Source organism: Microtus pennsylvanicus, chromosome 9 (genome assembly GCF_037038515.1).
Source record: "Microtus pennsylvanicus isolate mMicPen1 chromosome 9, mMicPen1.hap1, whole genome shotgun sequence".
Classification (NCBI taxonomy): Eukaryota; Metazoa; Chordata; class Mammalia; order Rodentia; family Cricetidae; genus Microtus; species Microtus pennsylvanicus.
Genome location: NC_134587.1, coordinates 18,527,712 through 18,551,177, shown reverse-complemented (window position 1 = coordinate 18,551,177; position 23,466 = coordinate 18,527,712). Strand labels below are relative to the sequence as shown.

At 37.1% G+C, this 23,466-nt stretch overlaps 1 protein-coding gene across 3 annotated transcripts in view; it reads right to left on the bottom strand.

Annotated features, from left to right (window-relative positions):
• Window positions 1-23,466, bottom strand: part of Kcnh7 (potassium voltage-gated channel subfamily H member 7) — a 418,450-nt gene that overhangs the window by 43,580 nt on the left and 351,404 nt on the right. For all 3 annotated transcript variants that reach the window (XM_075985029.1, XM_075985032.1, XM_075985030.1), the window contains one exon: window positions 11,739-11,938. In XM_075985029.1, the coding sequence (XP_075841144.1) occupies window positions 11,739-11,938 (200 nt within the window). The remainder of the gene's footprint in view (window positions 1-11,738; window positions 11,939-23,466) is intronic.

Here is a 23,466-nt window from a genome sequence, read left to right as displayed (position 1 = left end):
GAAGATGACAAAAGTGGAAAAGTGGTTCCACTCTGACAGATAATTGGTTTTAAGAGAGAGAAAACTGAAAATATTGAGTCTGCCTGGGATGTTGGGTGCAATTGTAGTATAAAACTTAGTTATTCTTAAATTACTTGAATCTGTAATCTTATGGTATGAAGCTTACCTTAATTTAAAAAAAACAACACAAGCAATCAGACTAGAAAACAGATTTTATACAATTGATGGCATTTTCTTTCTAATCACATAGGAAAATACAGAAAAAAGATGAAACAAAGTCAATGGTCTAATGGGACTTTTTAAAAACAAGGAATGATTTTTTTAACTACATCAGAAATGTTGGTAAATCATTTAAAATATTTAAAATAGCAGCAAAAAAATTGTGTCAAAAACATCCAGTAAGTGAAATGAATGTGTTGAAAATATATTATGAATAATTTATAGTCTGTGACAGATAAAACCATGGCATATGTAATATATGTAGCATTCTTATAAAATAAAACAAAATAGTTGAAACAGACAATTCAAAAAGAAGTTATTCAGATATAATATATATATAGAGAGTATATTTAGTCAGAGAGATGTCACTGAAGTGACCATAAGTATATCTGCTGAACTGGGAGATATGAAAACAAAACATAACACCCATTGCTACCGAAGAAAAAGCAGGTGAGTATTAGCATCCTTCTTAGAAATGGGAATTGTCAAACAGTAGCTAGTAAAACTTAGAATTGCTCACAGAAATCTCTCATCTGAAAATCTACTCGTCAGGATAAAACCATCAGGAGAAGATATAGGTAGGTATATTTGCTTTATTATTACCCGGAGTGGCATAAAATTAGGAACGAAAATGGAATCACATTAGTGACAGAATAGTTCAGTGTTATGTTATAAAATCATAAATTACAATGTCCTATAGAATTAGGGTACATAAAAATGAATTACTGTAGGAATGTTACATGATTTCATTTTGTAAATAGGATTTGGATACAATTTTAAAAGGTGTGACATGAGAAATATCAAGTATAATGTTAAATTATGTAGCTAAGTGTGTGATGGTGTGTGTATGTAAATTATATATATATGAGAATACTAGCATATTTATTGCAGAAGTGAGAAAATTGTGAAAGATTACATACTTGAGTGAATAAATTTTTGGTGTGGAGAGAGGGGATAGCAATGATCAAGGATGGAATAAAAACCACAATACAACACTAAAAACCCCTAAATAAAACACATATTGATTTTATCTGTGTAAAATTTGTGTGTAACTGTGTATCTTTATGGGTGATATGGACACTATTGCAAAAGATGGTCTTAACTTGAAAAACTTTGATCAGGTTGTATAACTTTAGAAGAATAAAGGTTATTAAATACTACAGGAACAGGCTTGGCGACTATGATGGTGCATTTGGACATTACCTATGATTTGAAAAGATCAAAAGTAAATTTTAACTACTTTATAAAAGAATTTTGTTAAACAATTAATAGAACGCAGAATATTTAAGGTGGTTTTAACCTGAAAGCCTTCTCCCATGGTCTGGATTTCATAGTACCAGGAGGTGCTATGTCAGGTGCTGAGGGAAAGAAGCTATCTCTAGGTCTAGATGGCTGTGATAACTCTGATCTCCAACAATGACATGATGGTAAGATATTCCTAATGGCGCAATAATGACACCTATATTGTCAATAGGCAACAGATGCTTAATTGATCTTACGGTGCACTCAACAGGAGGGAAATCATGCCTGGTTTTACCTAGTCAATCATCTGTGGTCTTAGAAAAGAACCTACTACCAAAACTGTAATAGTATAATTCCTAAAATCCATCCTTATACCTAATATATACTTATATATAAGTACAGCTCTCACCCCATGTCAAAGAAGCTTTCATTTGCATTAGAGGCCATCACGGAAAACCACAATGAGTTATACTGCAAAAACCAACTGATTTAGGGGAGCCCAGTCCCGACAGATAGATGCACAACACTACTCCCGCATTGAAGGCTCAAGGAGCAGCATGGAAGAGGGGCCAGAAAGACTGTAAGAGCCTGAAGGCAGGGTGTATGCTGTAAGATTATGTCTCCTGGAAATGATAAAGAAGTTACACCCATAGTACCGCAATAGTATGGTGGCCTAAATAAGACCTGAACAGTGATGATACCAATAGATACGCCATCGTGGAACGGGGAAATATCACAGAGTCCTTCCCTAATAAAAGAACTAAGGTTAACTAATGACTGCTCAGAAAGGAAGAATTTGTTTTCCTCAGGGGAAAAACAGGAGCGGGGGCTTAATTAGTATTCAATACCAATCGAGGAGCCCTGAAATCATATATACAGAAGCAACACTAAATGGATTCAGAAAGTTTTATTTATATATTTATATATATTCATACATATGAGTATTTGTAACAATAGTCAAAGAAGAAAAGTTTATCGTTTTTTTTTTTTTTTTAAATCAGGGATAGGGCAATGGGAGGGGTCAGAGGAAAGAAAGGGAAGGAAGTGATGGCATTAAATTTTAATTATTTTTTTTCAAAAATTGTGTGTATGTGGTTGTTGTGCGTGGTTCATACACATGGGCGCATGGGTGAAAGAGCATGAAAAGGTCACGGGAAGGCAGGAAGTGGCTTCCCCTGTCACTCTTAACTCCTCCAGGACTGGGGCTCCCTCCCAGGCTATCTGGTTAGTGATCTTCTTGGGTTTACCTCTCTCTACTCCTCAACATTGGGTTTGCAGATGCAGGAAGTGGCTTCCCCTGTCATTCTTAACTCCTCCAGGACTGGGGCTCCCACCCAGGCTATCTGGTTAGTGATCTCCTTGGGTTTACCTCTCTCTACTCCTCAACATTGGGTTTGCAGATGCATGAAGTGGTGCCCAGTTTTTCACACTGGAGCCTGGGATTTGAACTCAGGTCCTCATGTTTGCAAAGCAAGCCCTCTTGTCCACTGAGCCAGCTCCCTAGCCACTATTTTTTAAACAAATTCTTAGACTCTGAATATCTATGGGAGCTATTATATTTAATAAAAATATCCCTAAAATATTTATAGATTCCAATTCAGTGTGCGAAGGGAAAGTAATTAAGTAATGCATTGCAATCAATGCCCTCCTCATGCATAAGAATGAGGGCGGAGAAATGAAGTACAATCACAGACATGGTGAAACATAGCCCCTGATTTTGTTTTCTTTTTACTGTCAAAAATTTTAAAAATTAAAATATAATTACATCACTCCCCTTTTTATCCTTCCTACCCCCTCCCATGTCACTCTCTTTTCTTTTCTTAATTCTCACCAATATCTACATGTCCCACTGCCCCACCTAATCCCAGCATGGCTCCATCTGTTTATTTTAACCAAGATTAGCACATATATTTTGTTCCACTTATCAGTTGTGTTTCTGAAATAACCAACCTTATAGCATCTTTTCCTGACATGATATTCTCACCAATTCTTCAGAGGTGTAGTCAAAGGGACTTGATTTATTATGAAGTTTGGCTGATCATCAATTCTCAAATTATCGGCAGCTAAATATTCTGAATGGTTCCCTAGGCAGGCAACTAGCGCGCTGTTATAGACTGAAGCCTCTGTCTTGGGGAATAGCACGAGGACCCCATTTTCCTTGCATCTGTGTGCCGTGATTCACAGCAAAGAACCAGAAGTCAGAGATGGATTTCTGGGTTCAAATAAAATAACGACAATGATGAGGTGTGAACCTTTCGCTTATCTTCCCCTATGGCAGCTTTTCCTAAACACAGTCATGTTTTTTTCTCTGTGAGGGTTATAGAACATCACTATCTGTGAAGATGACTGATAAAAAGGGCAAGATGAATTGCAACAGAAATAAAAGTGTCTTAGCATAGAACCCAGGCTCCTCCAGCAAAAATGATGCGATTTTTCTCTCTCTCTAGGAAAAACAAAAAAACAAAAAACAAAAAAACAATCAGACTGTCCCAAAGCATGAAACTGTGTGGTGGGGGTGAGTGACTTGCTTCACTAATAGAAGTCAAGATACCAACTAAAATACAGTTTGAGGTATATATATATATATATATATATATATATATATATATATATAATTGAAGATGTAATCATTCTGCACTTTTTCTATCCATACTCTCTCATAACTGTCTACATCTAGGAAAGCATATATCTGAAATATCGGCTATATTACATTCTTAAGGTCATGTAATAACATGCCTTCGGGTGAGCTGTTTTCTGCTAACTTTCACCCTTAAATTGATTAAAAAAATACTATCCGGGCAGTAGTGGTGCATGCCTTTAATCCCCGCAATCAGGAGGCAGAGGCAGGCGGATCTCTGTGAGTTAGAGGCTATCCTGGTCTACAAGAGCTAGTTTCAGGACAGGTCAAAGCTACAGAGAAACCCTGTCTTGAAAAACCAAACAACAACAACAACAAAAAAACAAAAACAAAACCCTAACTTGTTAGGTAGAACAGGTATGTATTTGTTAATAACAAATCCCATGGCATTAGCTTGTTTTTCATGGCAGCGAGTATCAGACCTTTTTTTCTGGGAAAGAATTTGGGGGTGATATGAGTTCATTAAGTTGGAGAAACGCTGAGTTATTCTAAGATCTATCCAAAAGAGGCTTAGAATAACATTTCCAAAGAATACTTTACTACTGAACTTTGATGAGGTCTGTGTCGAGAGTAGGGACCAGAGGAAGGAGACCCAGTGGATGAGTTCCTAAGTGAGTATGTGCTGTTGACATGTATCTGGGGCCTCAGACCAATGGAGGAAATGGAGGAGCTCACCCCCTCCCCAGAGTGAGGCTCAGAGAGAAATGGCTAAGCCTTCCCTCCTGGTCTCTGTGTGGCTGTTGATAGTATGTGCAGAAAATGTCCAACATAGCTTTCTCTACCCCCTAAGGAATGCTGAAGAATGCTCCCCTAGAGGACTGCCGCTGGTGAAATTAGCTGAGCCTGTCCTTTCGATGTAGCTGCATTCCATACAATGTGGCTCTTGTTTATCTTTATATACTAACCCTGTCTCCTTGTTCAGCTGTGAACAATAACCCTTCTTTCTCCTCATCTTTCTGTAACATGCTGAGCTTCTGGGTGTTGCGGCTTCTCTAACAGAGAGCCCAGGCCATCAGATCCCAGCTTTCTGTTTCTAAATGTTTGTATTTTCTTTGTTTCCTAGCCATACAAGTCATGTTCAATTTTCTGGAGGCTGTGCAATAGTTTGTTTGTTTGTTTGTTTGTTTGTTTCTTTCTTTCTTTCTTTCTCTTTCTTCCCCCTCTCCCTCTCTCTTTCTTTCTTCCTATCTCTCTCTCTCTTTATTTCTTCTTCCTTTTTTATTGGCTTAACCTGTGTTGATAAAAGAACAGGAAACTGAATTGGGTCTGAATGGCTCTGCTTCTCTAACTCACCAAAGAAAGTGTTTTATGACATGTCATTCCCTTCTGCATCAGGAACTGCATCAGCTCCTGTTTAGGCAGGGTCATTATTTTCAGGAGTTGCAAAACAAAAGCAGAAATCATTTCCACTCTCTACTGCTATAAGAAGAACATTAGTAATACACTGGAGAAACTGAAGCCCAGAGTGTACTCACTGCCTATGTGGTGTTTCTGCAGTAGCTACTGATCTTTTTAAAGCCCTGGGACAAGGTGCAGTTTAGTTCCCAGGGTTCAAAAACTGCTAAAAAAAAAAAAAACTGTGTGTGGTGGCACAATTGTCTTTAGTCCCAGAACTCAGGAGGCAGAGACAGGCAGATTCCTGAATCTGAGGCTAGCCTGTATTTGTACAAAGAATTCCAGGACAGCCAGGGCTACATAAAAAACAAACAAACAAACAAACAAACAAACCTGTCTTCAGGGTAAAGACAAAAAAAGCCTCACTGGCTATGGGAGCATGTGCTGGTCTCTGTAGATAAGTAGGTAAACTATAGATAAGTCATTCTGTACGTGATAGGAAAATCCATCATTTTGAATGACGGCTGAGTGACTTGTCACCTAAAAACATCAGATGCCTGTTTCACGATGTCTACTAGTCCTGCCAGGGAGCTGCAGATGTTTTGTTGCTTTTTTCTACAGTGGTGTTTTAAAGAGCTGTTGAGTAAGTTGCATAGGATGGGCAGATGAACTCAACCTTTCCTAAAGCATAGGTTGCCTAGCAACTTGCTACAGAAAGAGACCAGGTATGACAAACTTGTATACTGATATATAAGTGCAAGTTTATAATAAACACTTTTTGAAGAGATTGGCAACCTCTGCTGATTGATTAATCATCATACCCCTAAAAATATAAATTTTATTTATTTATTTGTGTGTGTGTGTGTACACTTGTGAAGGTCAGGGGTCAAATCTTGTGAGTTGGCTTGTTCCTTGCAGCCATATGGGTCACAATATATTCAGCATGTGCCAAAATATTCAGCAGCCTTGGCAGCAAATGCCTTTACTCACTCACTAAGCTATCTCACAAAATATCCTCTTAAGTGTATATGGCAAAGTTATTTTTAAAACTCAATTCCTAAACAATAACCAAGTATTTATTTATAGAAAACCAAAAGATTTCACGGGTCCTATGATCCACATCATATATATTAAAATGTTTCCCCATCTCCCTTAAATATTGGTTGGTTTAGTCAGATATGCAGGCACTGTTTTGGATACCTTTGCTATGGTTCCATGTTATATCGGCTAACCAAATGTTGCTCATTGACTCTGTTTATAAATAAAAGGCTTTTTTTAAGAAAAGGTAGAGGATTAAAAGATCTAAAAGCATGCTACACTATTTTTAAGTTTTCCCTCTACGCTGGTGACTGGGTTTATCGTAAGGATTGCTCTTATCTGATTTCATTCATTGAGTACAAACAAGTGTGGGTCCCCCCCACCTTATTACTTCACTGTGATGTGTCAAAAGCTGCGATCTGAACACGAAAGTGGACTACATAGGAAATTATTTAAATAAGTGTACAGAGTAATGGCTTTCCCTCAATGTATCTGTGTGTGTGCGTACCCAAAGGCACGTGTGTATCCATGCTTTTGGAGGCCAGAAGTCAGCAGCTACTGTCTACCTTTCTTTCTTTCTTTCTTTCTTTCTTTCTTTCTTTCTTTCTTTCTTTCTTTCTTTCTTTCTTTCTTTCTTCTTCTTCTTCTTCTTCTTCTTCTTCTTCTTCTTCTTCTTCTTCTTCTTCTTCTTCTTCTTCTTCTTCTTCTTCTTCTTCTTCTTCTTCTTCTTCTTTAAAAAAAACACTGATACAAAGTCTCTAATTAGCCTTGACTATACCTAGTAGGCTGGGCTGGTGGGCCTGAGAGTCTTGGAGCTCTGCCTTGTCTGTCTTCCTGGGGGTGGAGTCTTAAGTAAGAGCTACTACATTGTTTTTATTTCTCTGAATAAAAATTCTGAATGAGTTGTGGGGATTGAACTCAAATCTTCATGCTTTTGAGGCAGAGTGAGCTGTCTCCCTGTCCCTAACATGAGACTTTCATGGAGTACAATCAGACCACGAATGCAGCGCTGACTCCAATGCTAGCACTGGAGGCATGTCTGCCAGGGAGTTGAGAAACTAGAAGTAACGTGAAAATAAGGAAAACACAATATGATTAAAATATTCCTTAGAAATCCCACCAGCCCCAAGGAATTATGACCTCTGTTGACTAATCTGCCATTTATCAGCTTTACTTCTCCTTTGGTTTTATGTGCTGACTCCTTTAAGAAACATGCTGTGTCATGCAGAATGTCACTGGGCTTGAAAAGACTTTTAGCCTGCTAGGATGACTTCACTGAAATCTTCCAAGACTCCGCTCCTACAGCTCTACCCCTCCCATAGCATCACCCACCTCACCATTCATGGAGAGGCTGGTTAGATCATGTAATACCATACTTTCTCTCTTTTTCCTGAAAGACATCACACCACACTATTCTCAACACATAATCACTGTGTTCTAAGTGATTTTTTATCTGTTCACCTTTCTGGAGAATCTTATCATCTAGTCCATTAGTCCGGATACTTTCTATTCGCATCTCTCAAAACTGCCTTCATTGAACAGTCCTAATAAAAAGGCCATTTCCCCAACCTTGTTCTTCCGAAAACCAACTAAATAAAAATGTGCCCGGACTACCTAATTCACTGTGTGTGTGCGCGTGTGCATGTATGACTCTTGCTTATGTTTCCTGCTGGTTACCTTTTTTCTCTACAATCAGCAATTCTAATAGCGACGTAGTTGAGTGGTTTTTGCACTGCATCCATTGCAAGATGCTCCACAAGGAAGGCTTGGATGCTCCTTACAGGGAGTGGAGGAAGTGGCAGCTGATAGGCTATGATGTACACACTGTATGTGAGTACCGGTGCCTTCACATGCTTATACGTGGTGAGTTTATTGGAAGTGTAGAAAGTAAAAGTGACTTGCTCAAGATGGTGGCAGGCTGAGGACAAGTGCCCAGGTCTCTTGACTTTTTCCTGTTTCTCAGCGATTACTTGGTTGTTGTCACAACAGAAATTTTAGGCAAGGCAAAAGTCCACTAAGTGTGCACACATGATTTTCTTCCAAGCCAATATTAAATTATAGAGATTACTTCCTGTCATGATAAGGGACATTTGGACCATCAAGTATCAAGCCTAGCTCATAGTCTGGTATTAGTCTGCTTGAATCCTACATTTAGATGGAAAACAGTTTTTATTTTCTTGTTGTCAGTCAAACTAAAATAATGTTGGCTAACTTCAGAAAGTTTCTGGTTCGGTTAAGAGCTGGCTTTGATTTGCAGAAATTCCTTGAAATGCTGCTAGCTCTAACTTGAGAACACATCTCTTTATTATCAATCAGTCCTTTTTCTGCATCAGTTTTTCAGGATTAATCTGTGCACATGCTTGAGACAATTATACAGTGCTAAAACTGAAGCCAGACCCTGAAAAACACATTCCTTTCACTATCTTTGTTGGTTTGACCCTTTCCTTTTTTTCTTTAGCCTATTTGGTTCAAGTAAAAGGGAATCCATAATTGTTTTCTATTCTGGAACATACTGTCAGCAGGATATATGAAAAGTAAAAAACAGAAGGAGTAAGGGATATGGCCCCACTTTTTTTTTAGGTCAATGTTTATTTTTTTTTATTTTTTATTTAAATGTTTTGGTGGTCTCCTAAGCAATCAAATGTCTTGGATTGTGAAATAATTTTAAATGAATTTACTGTGTGTTTGGAAACCTTTACTTCATTTGAAGATGGTTGAACAGTAAAAAATGGCCTGAAATGCTTCATGAGAAATTATATTTAAGTTTATACTTAAATAAAATAATATGGAATGTAGATGCAAAATACAACAGTTTGATGTAGTTTTATGTATCACAGTACATAAACTAGCTAATTTTAAATTGTTTTAAAATTATAATTTTACCAACAATAACTTGACAAGACACAATAATCATTAACAATGTGTTTTTGGCAGTCTCATAGTACAGTTGCTTTTCTCTAATCAACGTTGTTTTACACATCATACTTATAGCAAAATCTTCCATTTGCTCTGTGCGGAGTTATCTCATACTGAGTTCTTTTTTTTCTTTTTTACTCACTTTGCAGTCACAAAATGAAAATGTAGACACCATGTACAAACAAGGAGTTCGTGCAAAGTCAAGTTTTCAAAACCACATGCAAGTCTCAGCGGCACATGGCTTAGAGCTCACACGCTCCAGGATCATGTAAAACTGGCATGCAGATGAGAGGAGAGAAAAGCACCTACATCATGAAGAAAGGATGATGAAAGAGAATGACATTTTCTTTATGACAGTTATCTAATGCAAACCGTATACCCATAACCTCTACCAGCTTGGGAATGGGGGCAGAGAAGTGGATTTTTGTGGGGCGTAGGAAATTGTACATCAACGTTATTGGAGGTCAAGTGGTTACGGAAATGGAGAATTGCTATTCTGTACTTGGCCTCATCCATGTTATCTTTCCCAGCTTCTTGCTCTCTATTTCCTCTGTTATATCATGCAAAAAAAGATCAGAACTAACCCTGAAAATCATTTAACAAGCTCTAAACCTGACAGATAACAAGGGTATTCTCCACAATTTACACGAGAATTAAATTGGATATAAATACCTCCTGTTCTTACCGGTGGGTGTTGTGATTCCATGTGTTAAGGTGTGAAGCAGGCAGGAAAGAGATAAATCTTTCATAAGTACATTGTAAATAGGCAAGTGGTATAGAAACCATATTTATAGGTAATAGAGTCAAACAATGATAGGTAAATAGTTGTCACAAAGTATTTTATCATAAAAATGGTTATAAATCTAAGTTTTATGGAGAAGGGACATAAATAAATGGCTGTTTTATTACTGTTATTGAAATACCCTGGCAGTATGAAACAATAAAATTGAGTGACGCATATTTTAATTAAAAATACTTGACACTGCTTAAGCAAGCCCGGCACTAGAGATTCCTCAGCGGTTTTGAATGCTGGTATCTTTGTTAAACAAGCACAGTAACAATTTATAAAAGCAACCAATATATACAGGTGCTCTTTCTTGCTAGATTAAAAACCACCTCAGAAGAGATTAATTTAATAAGTGGCTTTTTCACCGTGAACTTTGGGACACCTGAAAATCGCAGCTCATCGGCTTGAGCTACATTTTTTTTGGCTCTAAGGAGCCTGTGTATTTCTTCAAATTAAAAATTTTATAATATGATGGTATTTCTCAGCAAATAAATCGCATGCAGCTATGATAAATTTATCGACATATAAATGTGTCTTTGAGTTGGCAGCAAGTGCTCTATGGCTTTCACTCTGATTACTGATTTTGATTCAAATGGTAAATAGCCATCTAAATTGTCTGTATACACTCACACAAAAATGGCATCATGTAATTGATGGAATCAAACATGGATAATTTATTTTCAGAACAGGGGAGTGATGTGAGGACATGCGGTGTTTCGTTTTGTTTTTTTTTTCTATAGCTCTGTACTAAGCAGTGGGGTTTGGCTTTGTTGTATAATTTATCTGTAGCATTAAATGTCTAAAGCCAAACAGCAAAGTAAATACTATAAGCAATGGTCTTAATCCCATAAAGAGCTCTTCAGAACCCATTCATCTTAACTAGACTTCTATGCAGTGATTGAGATGCTTCTGAAAAGTGTATTTTTTTTTAAAAAAAAATCAAGTATTTAAAAGGTATTAAGGAATGCTTGTCCCCTCCTTGAGCAGAGAGAGTCATTAAACCAAGTAAATGTATTGAAATGGAATATAATTAATTGTTAAAGGAAGTATGAAACTTCCTATCAGAAAATGATTTCTGACATACTTAAGGTCTCTAAACTTTCCTACAAATATTCAAGATGTCCTACTCCAAAAGTATGTTCATCTTGGATCGCTGCTTAGGCTCATCCAATTGTCACAGTTGGTTTTTGGAATCTTAATTGAGCATAGGCTCAGCAACTTTTCTTGTTGTTATTTATTTGCTCGTTTGTAACCAGGCCATACCACGAAGGCCTGAGTTTTAGCTAAGACCAATGTTTCCTTTAATTGGAGATGGGAACTCTATGACACATAGTTATATCAGTTTGCATCACGTTATAATGCCTTTGCCACACAGTATAACTAGATATAGCACCATGCAATGCCATGAATTGAGAATGAGACACTATCTCCAGGGGAGAAAAAATAAACATCCAAGAGAAGGAAACAAAAGCACGGGGCTCAAAGCTGGTGAGACTGGCCTTTCATTTAGCTATAGCTGTAATGCCTGCGGGAGCTTCTGTTTTGGGAAACAGAAGTACATACCATGTTCATGTCAATGCCGTTGGTGTAAGTCCATGCGTGCTGGAAATATTCTTCAAGCCGTTGACGCAGGGGGTTGGGGATTTGGTGGAAGCGAATGAACTCTTTCACTCTCAGCATCTGCATGTGGTACCTGGCGGTCCCCGAGTACAGTCTTTGAATAATTGCAGAAACATTCCCAAAAATGCTTGCATACATTAGGGCTGGATTGGATAAAAAAAACAAAGTTATGGGGCAACACTGCATTTGGGCATCGTATATATTTTTTTTTCCAGAATATCAAATGTGCAGATTTTAAGTATTTAACCCAAGTATGCAAGTATGTCAATTTTCCCCTGGCCCTTGGGTAAACTAACGCTTTAGTACATTTTTTTTTTTAAAACAGTGAAGTGATGTAAAGAACTCAAAATCACCATGATTCAAAGTAAAACTCATATTGCTTTATGAGATACACCTGGAACCAAGAACATTAACTAGATGTTTTATATGCTTGTGTTAAGCCATCTTATTTGTAGTAAGCTACATTGTTGTCATCATTACCATAGGCAAAAACATTCTTTAGGGACTTTAATACCACTTTAATTTATATAAGCTTTTAATTTATATTATATAATATTCATTATGTACATCTTAGCTGGTGGGCAACTAAGAGCAATGGTAATACCCTATATTGTTTTGAGGGTTTGCAGGACACCCCTGACCAACAACTCTAGAAGTATCATGTGGCCCTGGACTTTTTTGGTGACCTATGGCTTTGGGGAGGAGCATTATCCCCTGTGTAGACTAAATCCAATTAAACTTTTTTATGTGAATAGATGTATAAAAAATAAAATAGTAGGTTTCCCTATGGCTATCTCTCTTCCTACACGTTATTGTCCTAGGACATGGAGAAATCAAATTGGCATGAGCTAGGAAGCTTTTTTCCTGCCGACTGGCTTTCACAGTATTTGAAAATGATATGTAGACTGCTAGAGAGAAAAGTCGTCAACAATCTTACTCAGCTGTGAACTCATAGAGCTAAAATAATGATCAGCATGGATGTTATCCATGGATGTTATGCCCGTGGGTGCAATAGTGACAGAACAGTAACCAATTTACTGTCAGCTCCACTGGAGGAGGTTCATTCTTAGTACTGTTCTAAGAACACATGGTTGGGAAGATCATATGCTTGAGGATGAACCTACCACCATTACTTTACTGAATGGACATCGTATCAACCTGCTTTCTACGTCTGTATCTCTCACCCATCTACTAATGAAACGCTTAGATCTCATCAGAGTGGTTTTTAGAGCAGCGGATAGATACCACAGAAACTCACAATGGGTCAGAGCACAGAGAGCCACTTTCCTCTCCCTCCAGGCTCAACGAACATCAAGAAAGAGGAGGTAGAAAGATTTTAAGAGCCAGAGTCAGGGAGGGCCAGAGCAAAAGAGCGTCTTCTAGATGTGATAGGACCAGCTGCACTCCTTAACTCACAGGGGCTGTGCTTGCCTACACAAGAACAAGCCAGGCAGCATTCCAGCACCGGGGAGGAAAGAGCTCCTGAGAGCTGGATTGCTTTTGGGGAGGGAGAGTCAGTTCTTTAAGGTTGTGGATTCTGGTGGATCAACTATGCTCTGGAGAATGACCCTATACCCATGAGTATATGGTAGCACAAATTGGACTTGTGGCGCACGCCTTTAATCCCAGCACTCGGGAGGCAGAGGTAGGCGGATCTCTGTGAGTTCGAGACCAGCCTGGTCTACAGAGCTAGTTCCAGGACAGGCTCCAAAGCCACAGAGAAACCCTGTCTCGAAAAACCAAAAAAAAAAAAAAAAAAGTGGTGGGTAGTAACATAAAGATGGGAGGAGAGGTAGGAGAGGTGGAGCTGGAAGGTGGCCACAATTACACTGTATGTATGTATGAAATTATCAATGAAGTAATAAGATATTATAATAAAAAATTAGAAATTAATCTTGAGTTGGACAGTGGTGGTGCACACCTTTAATCCCAGCACTCAGGAGGTGGATATCTGAGTTTGAGGCCAGCCTGGTCTACACAGCTTGTTCCAGAACAGCTAGGGATGTTACAGAGAGAAGCCCTGTCTAAAAAAAATTAATATCTAATTAGACTTAAAGTATTAATTTCAAAAATGGACTTTGCTATCACAACCTGGAATATAATCTTGTCATAATAAAAATGAATTGCAAAATTTCAACACTTTGGAGTTCTCAAATAACTGATTAATTTTCTTATGGAACATAGAGTTTTCTTAGAGTGTTAATTTGTATATAATTTTTAACTTATTCCAAGTTGATCATATATACATACATATATATATATATATATATATATATATATATATATGTATATTATGACTTAGAAAAAATGTATACTGCTTAACTTTTGCCAAGAAAGCTGTGCCACATTTTGCTCATCTATTGGAAGAAAGTGCTATGACACCCATATACATTCAGCATTTAGAATATCCTCAAAATTACTTCTTGGGATAACATTTTTTAAAATGTGTGTGAACTTTTTTGCCTGCATGTATGTATGTGTACCATGTGTGATTATTTTTTTTTTGTTCACAGAGGCCAGAAAAGGGGTCAGAGCCCTGGAACTGGAATTAAAGATGGTTGCGAGCCCCTATGGGAACTGAGCTCAGATACTCTGTAAAAGCAACAAGGGCTCTTAACCACTGAGCCATTTCTCCAGTCCTTGGAATATATTTTTATTTAAGATTGCCATGTTCTTAATGTTTTTCCTTTTGTGTTTACATTTCTAATAATTAAAACATAGAAACACTATTTTATGAAGAAAGATTACATGATCTATTTTCTGCTGATGGATCTTTGGGACTCTGTCAAGAGCTTTGATATGGCAATGAAGGTTTCAAGCTCTGGGGTCAGAGCACAGAAGTAGCTGAGAGATGTACCAAAAGCAATAGCACAGTTTGAAGTATGAGATCCAACTATGTTCATCCAACACATCTTTTTACTTGAAGTGCATTTTCTGGACAATCCTCTAAAATCTACGTGCTTATTTAAAATGTAGATGTTCCCAGACTTATGCTCTGTTACATGAATGTGGTTTTTTGGCTATTTGCTTTCCTTTCCAGCTCATTTCCTTGGTGTGTCTTGTCATGTTTGATTGTCATAATCTTTGTTTGCCATAGATGTCCAGAGGAAGGAATGTTTCTGGGAAAGATGTGATCATTTGTTAAAATACATAAAACATAAAAGTGAGGACTGTGAGGATTAATTTCATGACAACTTGACTAGGGCAGAGTGTTCACATAATTTGATTATGCGACACACTATGTGAGTCTGTAAGGTTATGTGTGGTTGAGATACATATCTCAAATTAACACTTGAGATAAGTAATGAAGATTGAATTCTCCTCTGTAGGCAGTCATCACCCATCTAGTTTAAAGGTCTGAGCAGAGTGGACATTGGAGCAGGGAATGTTTGCTCTCTTTTTCTCTCTTACTCTCTAGAGCAGAGCACTGCTCTTGACTCCGGGCAGTACTAACCAAGAATAAAATTATGCCTTGGTTCTCCTGCAAAACTCTAGATCACATCCTTGTCTTAGGTACCAGTTTGGTTCTCCTGTGAAAATCTTGACAAATAGAAGAACCCTATAGCGAGGCTAAGTTGGCCAGTCTGTGGAACACCAATGCTCTGGAATGCGCTATGTGTAAAATGTCAGTCGTTTGCAATGTTGATCAGCTGTTTAGTTTGCTTCATCTTCAGGAAGAACCAGCAGATAGAAACTGTTTCTAATTTGAGTAAATTAATACTTTATTGAGGAGATGGCAATATTCACAAGAAGTTGATTCGTGTGACTCATTTGAGAAGTATATTTTACTGAGAGAAATTTTTTGATATGTAAAATCATATTTTTTCATATTGCTAACTTTCCAAAGTTACATACTGTCTCACACTCATGAAGCAGATTCTGAGAGTACAAGACCCTCAGCAACTATTTTTCCTGAAGTTCATAATGTAAAGTGGGCCTTAATACATACACAGTAGTTTTATCTCCATTTTTTCATGAAAATGAATCAAAAACCAAACACAGAACCAGGAACTGCCTACACTGTTATGTATGTTAGGGTTATGAATGCTAGTATTCAGGCATTATGCTGGCCCCTGCCACCTGGCAGGATGCACTCAGGCAGTACTTTGGCCAGTCCAGCATCCTATGGCTGCTATGTCACTAATCTATATGCAGGTAGAAAAAGGTCCCTTGAGGCAGAGGCAGGCGTATCTCTGTGAATTCGAGGCCAGGCTGGTGTACAAGTGCTAGTTCCAGGACAGGCTCTAAAACTACAGTGAAACCCTGTCTTGAAAAATAAAAGAAAGAAAGAAAAAGACAAGCTCCAGTCGGGCGGTGGTGGCTCCTGCCTTCAATCCCAGCACTGGGGAGGTAAAGACAGACAGACATCTGTGAATTCAAAGCCTGCATGGTCTACAAGAGCTAGTTCCAGGACAGGCACCAAAACTACAGAGAAACCCTGTCTTGCAAAACCAAACCAAACCAAACCAAACCAAATCAAACCAAACCAAACCAAACAAAACAAACAAACAACCAACCAAACAAAAAAACAAGTTCCACCCATTCCTGTTCTCTTTACTGTTCTTCTGAAGAGGCAAGTAGGTCCCTACCTCTCTCTCTTTCTGTCTCTTTCTTTCTTTCTTTCTTTCTTTCTTTCTTTCTTTCTTTCTTTCTTTCTTTCTTTCTTTCTTTCTTTCTTTCTTTCTTTCTGTCTCTGTTTCTCTCTCTGTCTATCTCTCTCTGTGTCTCTCTCTGTCTCTGTTTCTGTCTTTCTTTTTTTCTCTCTCTCTCCACCGCTTCCCCTTCTCTCAATAAACTCCTCACCTAAGCTCTGTCTGCATGGCGTCACCCACTGTGGTTTGTCTCTCACCCACCGCAAAGGTCACTCCCATGCAAAATCATTACATTGTGAAAATGGAAAACCTAGATTCTAAGTATGCAATTGGAAACATGAATGAGAAATTGGAGGATGTATTTGAATTTTAAAATCCTAAGGAAAACATGGGGATTTATACATCCTTCCATTTTAAAACATCACCAGTTAGAGAGAACAAATTATTATTATTATTATTATTATTATTATTATTATTATTATTATTATTATATTTTTGCATTTATTTAGTTGGAGCCCATGCACTGGCATAGAATATTAGTCAAATGTATATTGGCAAAATAAATAAATGAATAAACAAATAATACTATTTATATATAGGAATTTCTTTCTCTAACTCAACATTTCACTTAACCTTCCTTAACCTTCAGTGGAAAGTTTTGACGTCATCAAAATTGTTTACTTTAAGTTGAAGTCTCATAGAAACAAAATAAGCATAACCTTCTTGAGCCCATAACCACACATATTAAATGCTAGTGAAGTATTAGCCTTAGATTCTGGTAGAACCACTACAGTTTGCTTTTTTAAAAATCTATTTCATGTATTTCAAAAATATGTAACCAAACAATGAGAATTTTTGATGGATAATAAACACATAGCTAGATGCATCCATTTTAAGTATGTATTTCATGTGGCTAATGTGAGCATTCCTGTTGACATACTGAGAGATTAGCCTGTTTCTCCCTTCCCGGAATACTTCCTCACATCATTTCAGACGTGAAACTGCAGAGACGAGCTTCATTACCTAGGGACCAAGGTACACAAACCATCCACGTTGGTCTTTTGTTCAGCGTAATGCTGAGAATCATTGTCCCTCAGTACCTTAAAAATCTGTGAATCCTAAAGGTGTACCAGAGTTTGTTTGCATCATCTGCTGATGGAAAGCACAGCATGTCTACGCAGTAAACACCGCCCTGAACATATGTGTGCAGATCTTTGTGTGGGCATGTATTTTCATTTCTGTTTCAAACTCCTAGGTGTGGACTGTCTGTGTGGTATGGCTTGTTTAACTTTACAAGAGACAAGTTCTTTGCTAAAGTTGTCTCATTTTGTGTTCCCGCAAACATACTATGGCAATACCATTTGTTCTAGATCCTGCCGACACTTGGTAGTTGCCAATTTACATTTACCATGGTAGCATGTGTGGTGTGTCTCATTAGTGTTTAATTTGCATTTCACTGTGATGATTAATACCACAGTTAAACATACTTTTTCAATGTTCAGGTGTGTTTTTGTTCGGTTAAAAACAAACAACAAATAATTCATCCTAAAAAATGCCTCAGTGTTTTACAGCTTTAAGTTGTAAGAATTCTTAATATATTTTGGCTGCCAGTCTTTTTCATACCTATATCTTCAAAATACTTTCTTCTAGTCTCTCACTTTCAATTTCTTTGTTTTAAACAATGCCATTTGATTTTTTTTTTGGGGGGGGGGAGAGTGTCTAACCACATCGATCTGAAAATTGCTGTGTAGAGCAGGCTGGCCTCAAACTCACACCTGTCTTCATTGCCTACCTAAGTGCTAGGTTTAAGGCATGTGCCATCACACCCAACTTAACAATGCCAATTCAAAAGAAGCCAATTTTGATGAACTATAACTCAATAATTTTTAATTTAAACATCTCTTATGTCTGTTATCATAATGTTATCCATAGTGTAATTTGTTCTAAGTTGTCAATCATAAATCATAAATCAGTTCTAGTGTTCCTTTTTGTTGTGGGTTGTGGTGGTGGTATTGGGGATTAAATTCAGGGCTTTTCATGCCAGCAGAACTCTCTACATTCGACCTACAGCTTGAGCCCCAGAGTCCAGCTTTTTATTCAAAGTATGCAAAAGTCCTCCTTCATCTAATTTTTCTGCTTTCATTGTTTCCTCTTCTGTGTCAGAAGTGGTGAGACCTTGCTGATATTTGTCTGGGACTTTGCAAACAAACCACTAAGACCAATGGTATAAATGGTGATTTACGCCAACTGTACCGCTAAGAGCAATGGTTCTCAACCTGGGGGTTGTGATCTCTTTGCCATCATGGGGTTCACCTGAGGCCACTGGAAAACACAGACATTTACAATATGATTCACAACAGTAGCAAAATTATGAAGTAGTAACAAAAATAATTTTATGGTTGGAGGTCACCACACCATGAGGAACCACATTAAAGGTCACAGCGTTAGGAGGGCTGAGACCCACTGACGAAGAACATTGATTTGATTTGCCTGAGGACCATGAGGGCACATAGCATAGACAAAAGTTAGCCTGGAGCTCTAGACCGTGCGCAGACAAGTGGTGCAGCCAAGCCAGAGCTGCAGGGGTGAAGTGAGGGCAACTGTATTAACAGCTTGGCTTTCCAATGTCCTAAGAATCAGAACGTCCCTTTTGCAATGCTGCGCATTTGCAGCTTGGTTCAGCCTAGTATAAGGCATATCCATTTTATTAACTTTTTAAAAGGAGTCAGAATTTATGTCCTCCAACTATCTCTCTGTATTTGTTCAAATAGTTTTTTAATTTTCTCTCAACCTTATCATTCTTTTTTTCTTATTTATATACCTTGAAGTTACTTTTAAACATTTACCAACTTTTAAAGAGAGATGTAAGAGCTTTCAACTTGATAATAAGAACTCGTTGAACATCGCTTTAGCTAATTTCTATAGGTTTGGGCATTTTTCATTTTAAATTTTATTCATGCAGTTCTTGGTAACTATTTCTTTCTCGAACATTTAATCCTGGCTCAAATGATGCAGGATTTCACAGCAGTGATGAAATGCTACTTCATCTTCCTCTCTTTGAGCTAACATCATCACACCTCCTTTCAACATATGCTTCACAAGACCTATCAATTCACAGACGTGATTTTCACACTGGTCAATTATTTGGAAGATGTATAAAGACAATAGAGCATGTTTTCAGTTTATTCCTATATTGATTAGCTTTGGTCTTCTTCATTCCAGAATTTCATAGGCTATATTTCTCATTCATTGTTAAAATTTTTAGTTTCTTATAGTCTGCTTATGATAAGTCAAGTCATTTGTATCCTTGTCCTTACTTGAAATACAGTTTAATCATAAATTTCCATGTCGACAGACACTGTTTTTCTCTCAGCAATTTAGCTCTTTATCTATGGTGTTATTTATCCCATAAATAACACCATATTATTGTATATTATTGTATATAAGAAATCTTTCAATTTTATTTTATTATTTAATTTTGCTATATATGTCTCGGTTTTCCTTTTATCACCTTGAAATTTTTTACTTCATGACTAGTTTTGTTAGTTTGATAATGTGTCTTGATATGTTTTATTCACAGTTTTAATATTCATTGAATTTTTTGAGTCTGTAGTTTATAGTTTTCCTTGATCTTGACAAAAATCAAGCCATTCTACTTCTGACCACTTCTGTACTTGCTCCCTTCATTCTGGGGGTTCCTCTTTCTTGTCTCTGCTTGCTCCTTTTCTTCTTGAGGGTTCCTCTTTTGCATTTATCAATTGCTTGATCTCACCTTCTGGCCAAGTGTTTTCTGTGAGTTCCACTTGCTGTATGCCTGTTTCCTGTCTTGCTTCTGGCTCAAACCTTTGTGCCATCATAGCCATAATTGTTTTTAAGTTAATATTGCATAGTGCTGTACTATTTCTTCTTTTAAAAATGTTAGACTGTTGTTTTTGATGAGTGACTATCTTTCTGTGTGTGTTACATTGCTATATTAGTGTGTGTGTGTGTGTGTGTGTGTGTGTGTGTAGCTGCATGTATACTTGCCATGCATGCATGCGTGGGGCCCAGAAGGTGATGTCTGATCTGAGTTATCTTCCTCAGTCACTTATCCATCTTAATTTTTGAGATAAAGTCTGTTGCTGAATTTGAAACTTGTCAGTGGATTGCCTGGCTAGCAAGCTCTAGGAATTCTCCTGTCTCTACACCTAGTGATGGGTTAAAGACACTTTGTCACCATGCCCACATAGTTTATATGGCTGTTGGAGATTAAAAAAAAAATCAGATCTCCAAGCTTTCACAGAAAGTACTTTATACACTGAGCAATCTCCATACTTCCATAGTCCTACACCCTTCTTCTCTCTTCTTTTTTCCTTCTTCTTTCTCCTCCTTCATTTTCTTTTTCCCCTCTTCTTACTCCACCTTCCTCTTTCAAATTTAAATGTATTTGTGATTGAAATATAAACACATACAATCTGTATATTCATGGAGTATCATATAACATTTTGATAATGTATGTATTTGATGTATTATAACTCTCCTTATACATTTATCATTTTTATAATAAAGCAGTAAAAATCCTTTAAATAGTTACCATCTACAGTCATATCAGGGATTTTTTTGTTCCTGTACATGCATGAATGTACCATATTCACATTTGTTCAGTATTCTTTCGTTTTGAAATTATGCACACTATTAAAATGAATTATTCAATCTTGTTCTGTGTTCAGTGAAAATGACAGCTTTGAAACTTCCCGCAGATGTTTGTTATTTGTATTTACTGAGGCCATTTTTGCAGACTCTTATTATATAGCCCATACTGGTCACCAGTTTCTGTCCTTCCTGTTACCAGTACTGAGTGCAGGGATTGGAAGTGCACTGATCTTTGCCTCCCTTTCGATAATTTAGAATTCTTTATTTTTATTTTTCTTACATGATAATGCTGTAATATGTATGTATAGTTTTTTGTCCACAATGTGGCTTCATTGTTATCTTTTATATTTTTTTTGTTTTCTAGATAATTAAGGAAGCTAAAATTTCAACCAGATAATATTTATGGTTATAATAAACACACAAATGATATTTTATATTAAATTTTTCTTTTGTCTTTTAATTTTATGTCGAAAATAGGACTTTTCTAGGTATGACACATTTGGCTTAGTATGTAAATATTGCTAATTACAAGAACCAATAATTTTTGCATATAATTTCATGTAGTGGGAGACAAATGTGTCACTATGCCTAAAGGCTAAGAACATTTCATGAGCAATGTTGCAACTGCTGTGTTTCAAGTTTCAATTTTACCTTTCCCCTTATCAATGAGATCATAGGTCATGAGAGTATTCTCAAGCAATGCTTAGAAAATTTTCTGTGTGACATCAAGCTTTGCAGAACTTATTTTAATCAATGCTTATAAAAACGACTCTTCTGCTTGAATAATATGTGTGGAATGTGGATTAAATTTTCCTCTATTGAATTTGAATAGTTTTCTCTTAAAAGATCAAAATTATCTATAGTAATCACATATTCTTTTTAAAGGATCAGTATAGGTAAACTAGTGTTATGTTTATCAAGAGCATGAAAAGAAACAAAAGAAGGAAGGAGGGAAGTAAAGAAAAGACAAAAAGGGGAGTAAGAAAATTAAAATAAGGGGGGAGGGGAAACAGGCAAGAGAAGCTGTCACTATTCCTCTGACATTAGATATTGTGTGTAGGCTAAATTAGAACTAGCATTTGTTTTTAATAAAATGCTTCACATGATAAATATCATATCACAGTGATGAGGATTTCTAAGCAGCGAACAGGATGACTGGTTGTGAGTTTTGTAAGTTCCTTGAGTTATTTTTTATTGATATAGGTAGGTACTCTTTTCTTACATAGATACATTCATATTTAATTCACAGATATAAGTATTTAATCAAGAACAGTTATTTTCTTTGCCTTGTTTGATATTAACGCAACTAAAATCTTTGACCTCTGTGAAATATATTCTGATAGATTCTTTGCTGTTGTTTTGAGTGTGTGTGTGTGTGTGTGTTTTTATGTGTATATGCACATGTGGAAGCCAGAAAATTGATGTTTGATGTTTTCATCAATCACTTTCTAACACACACACACACACACACACACACACACACACACACACACACCTTATTATATTGATATGTGTTAAATTTGAGTTTGTAAGCAAGTGTGCATCTGTGTGTTTTGGGTTCGTTGTGTGTGCATGTGTAGGCCATGACTTGTGTGTTAAGAAGGCAACTGGTAGGTGTCAGCGTTTCCCCTCCACCGTATGCATTGGAAATTAAACTGGGTTTTTCAAGCTTGGGCATGGGTGTTTACTTGCTGAGCCATCTCCGTGGTCATTCCACCATGTTTTTAACACCTCACCCTCAACAGACCCACTGGGTGGCCACAAAGTCTTAAGGATCCTCCTATATCTGCACCCCTAATCCCAGGGGTTCAAGTGTGCACGGCTGCACTGGGATTCTGTGTTAGTGCTCAGGACCTGTCAAGCTTGCAAGCCGAAACCTGTGCTGAGTCATCTCCCAGCCCATCTGTGGTTCTAGTTACATTAAAAGTGACTTTAATGTGTATTTCTATTTTTTTCATAGGTTCCAGTCCCATTGCCTTCTTCATGCAATGCTGCTTCTGTGTTCGTAGCGAAGAGTGTGATGGAATTGTCATAGAAGATCTTGAAGGTTTAAAAATGTATTTTCTTATGAAAATGTTATTGAAATAAAAACTAAATTTTAGGCAGAGTAGATGACTGAGAGAACTCATTTAAGTTTCGTAAATAGGTTTTCTCTAACCACATTTCAGTAACTAATTATGGCAACATGTAAGAAATCAATTGTCAAGATCTGTTTTCTACTTTGTACACCATCCAAGGGAGTGCTCCTTTCAAAGCTGTTATTCTTGTCTGCCATCATCTGGGTAACCTCTAGGTTCTTAACTAGGTCTTTTCAAAAATATTATTAAGTCAACTCTATCTTACCACACTTTTTTTTTATTCTCAATAATATATGAAATAAATTATTCTCCTTATATAAAGCCTCTACAGAGTAAAAAACAATGTCAGGCCTTAGAATGATATCAAAA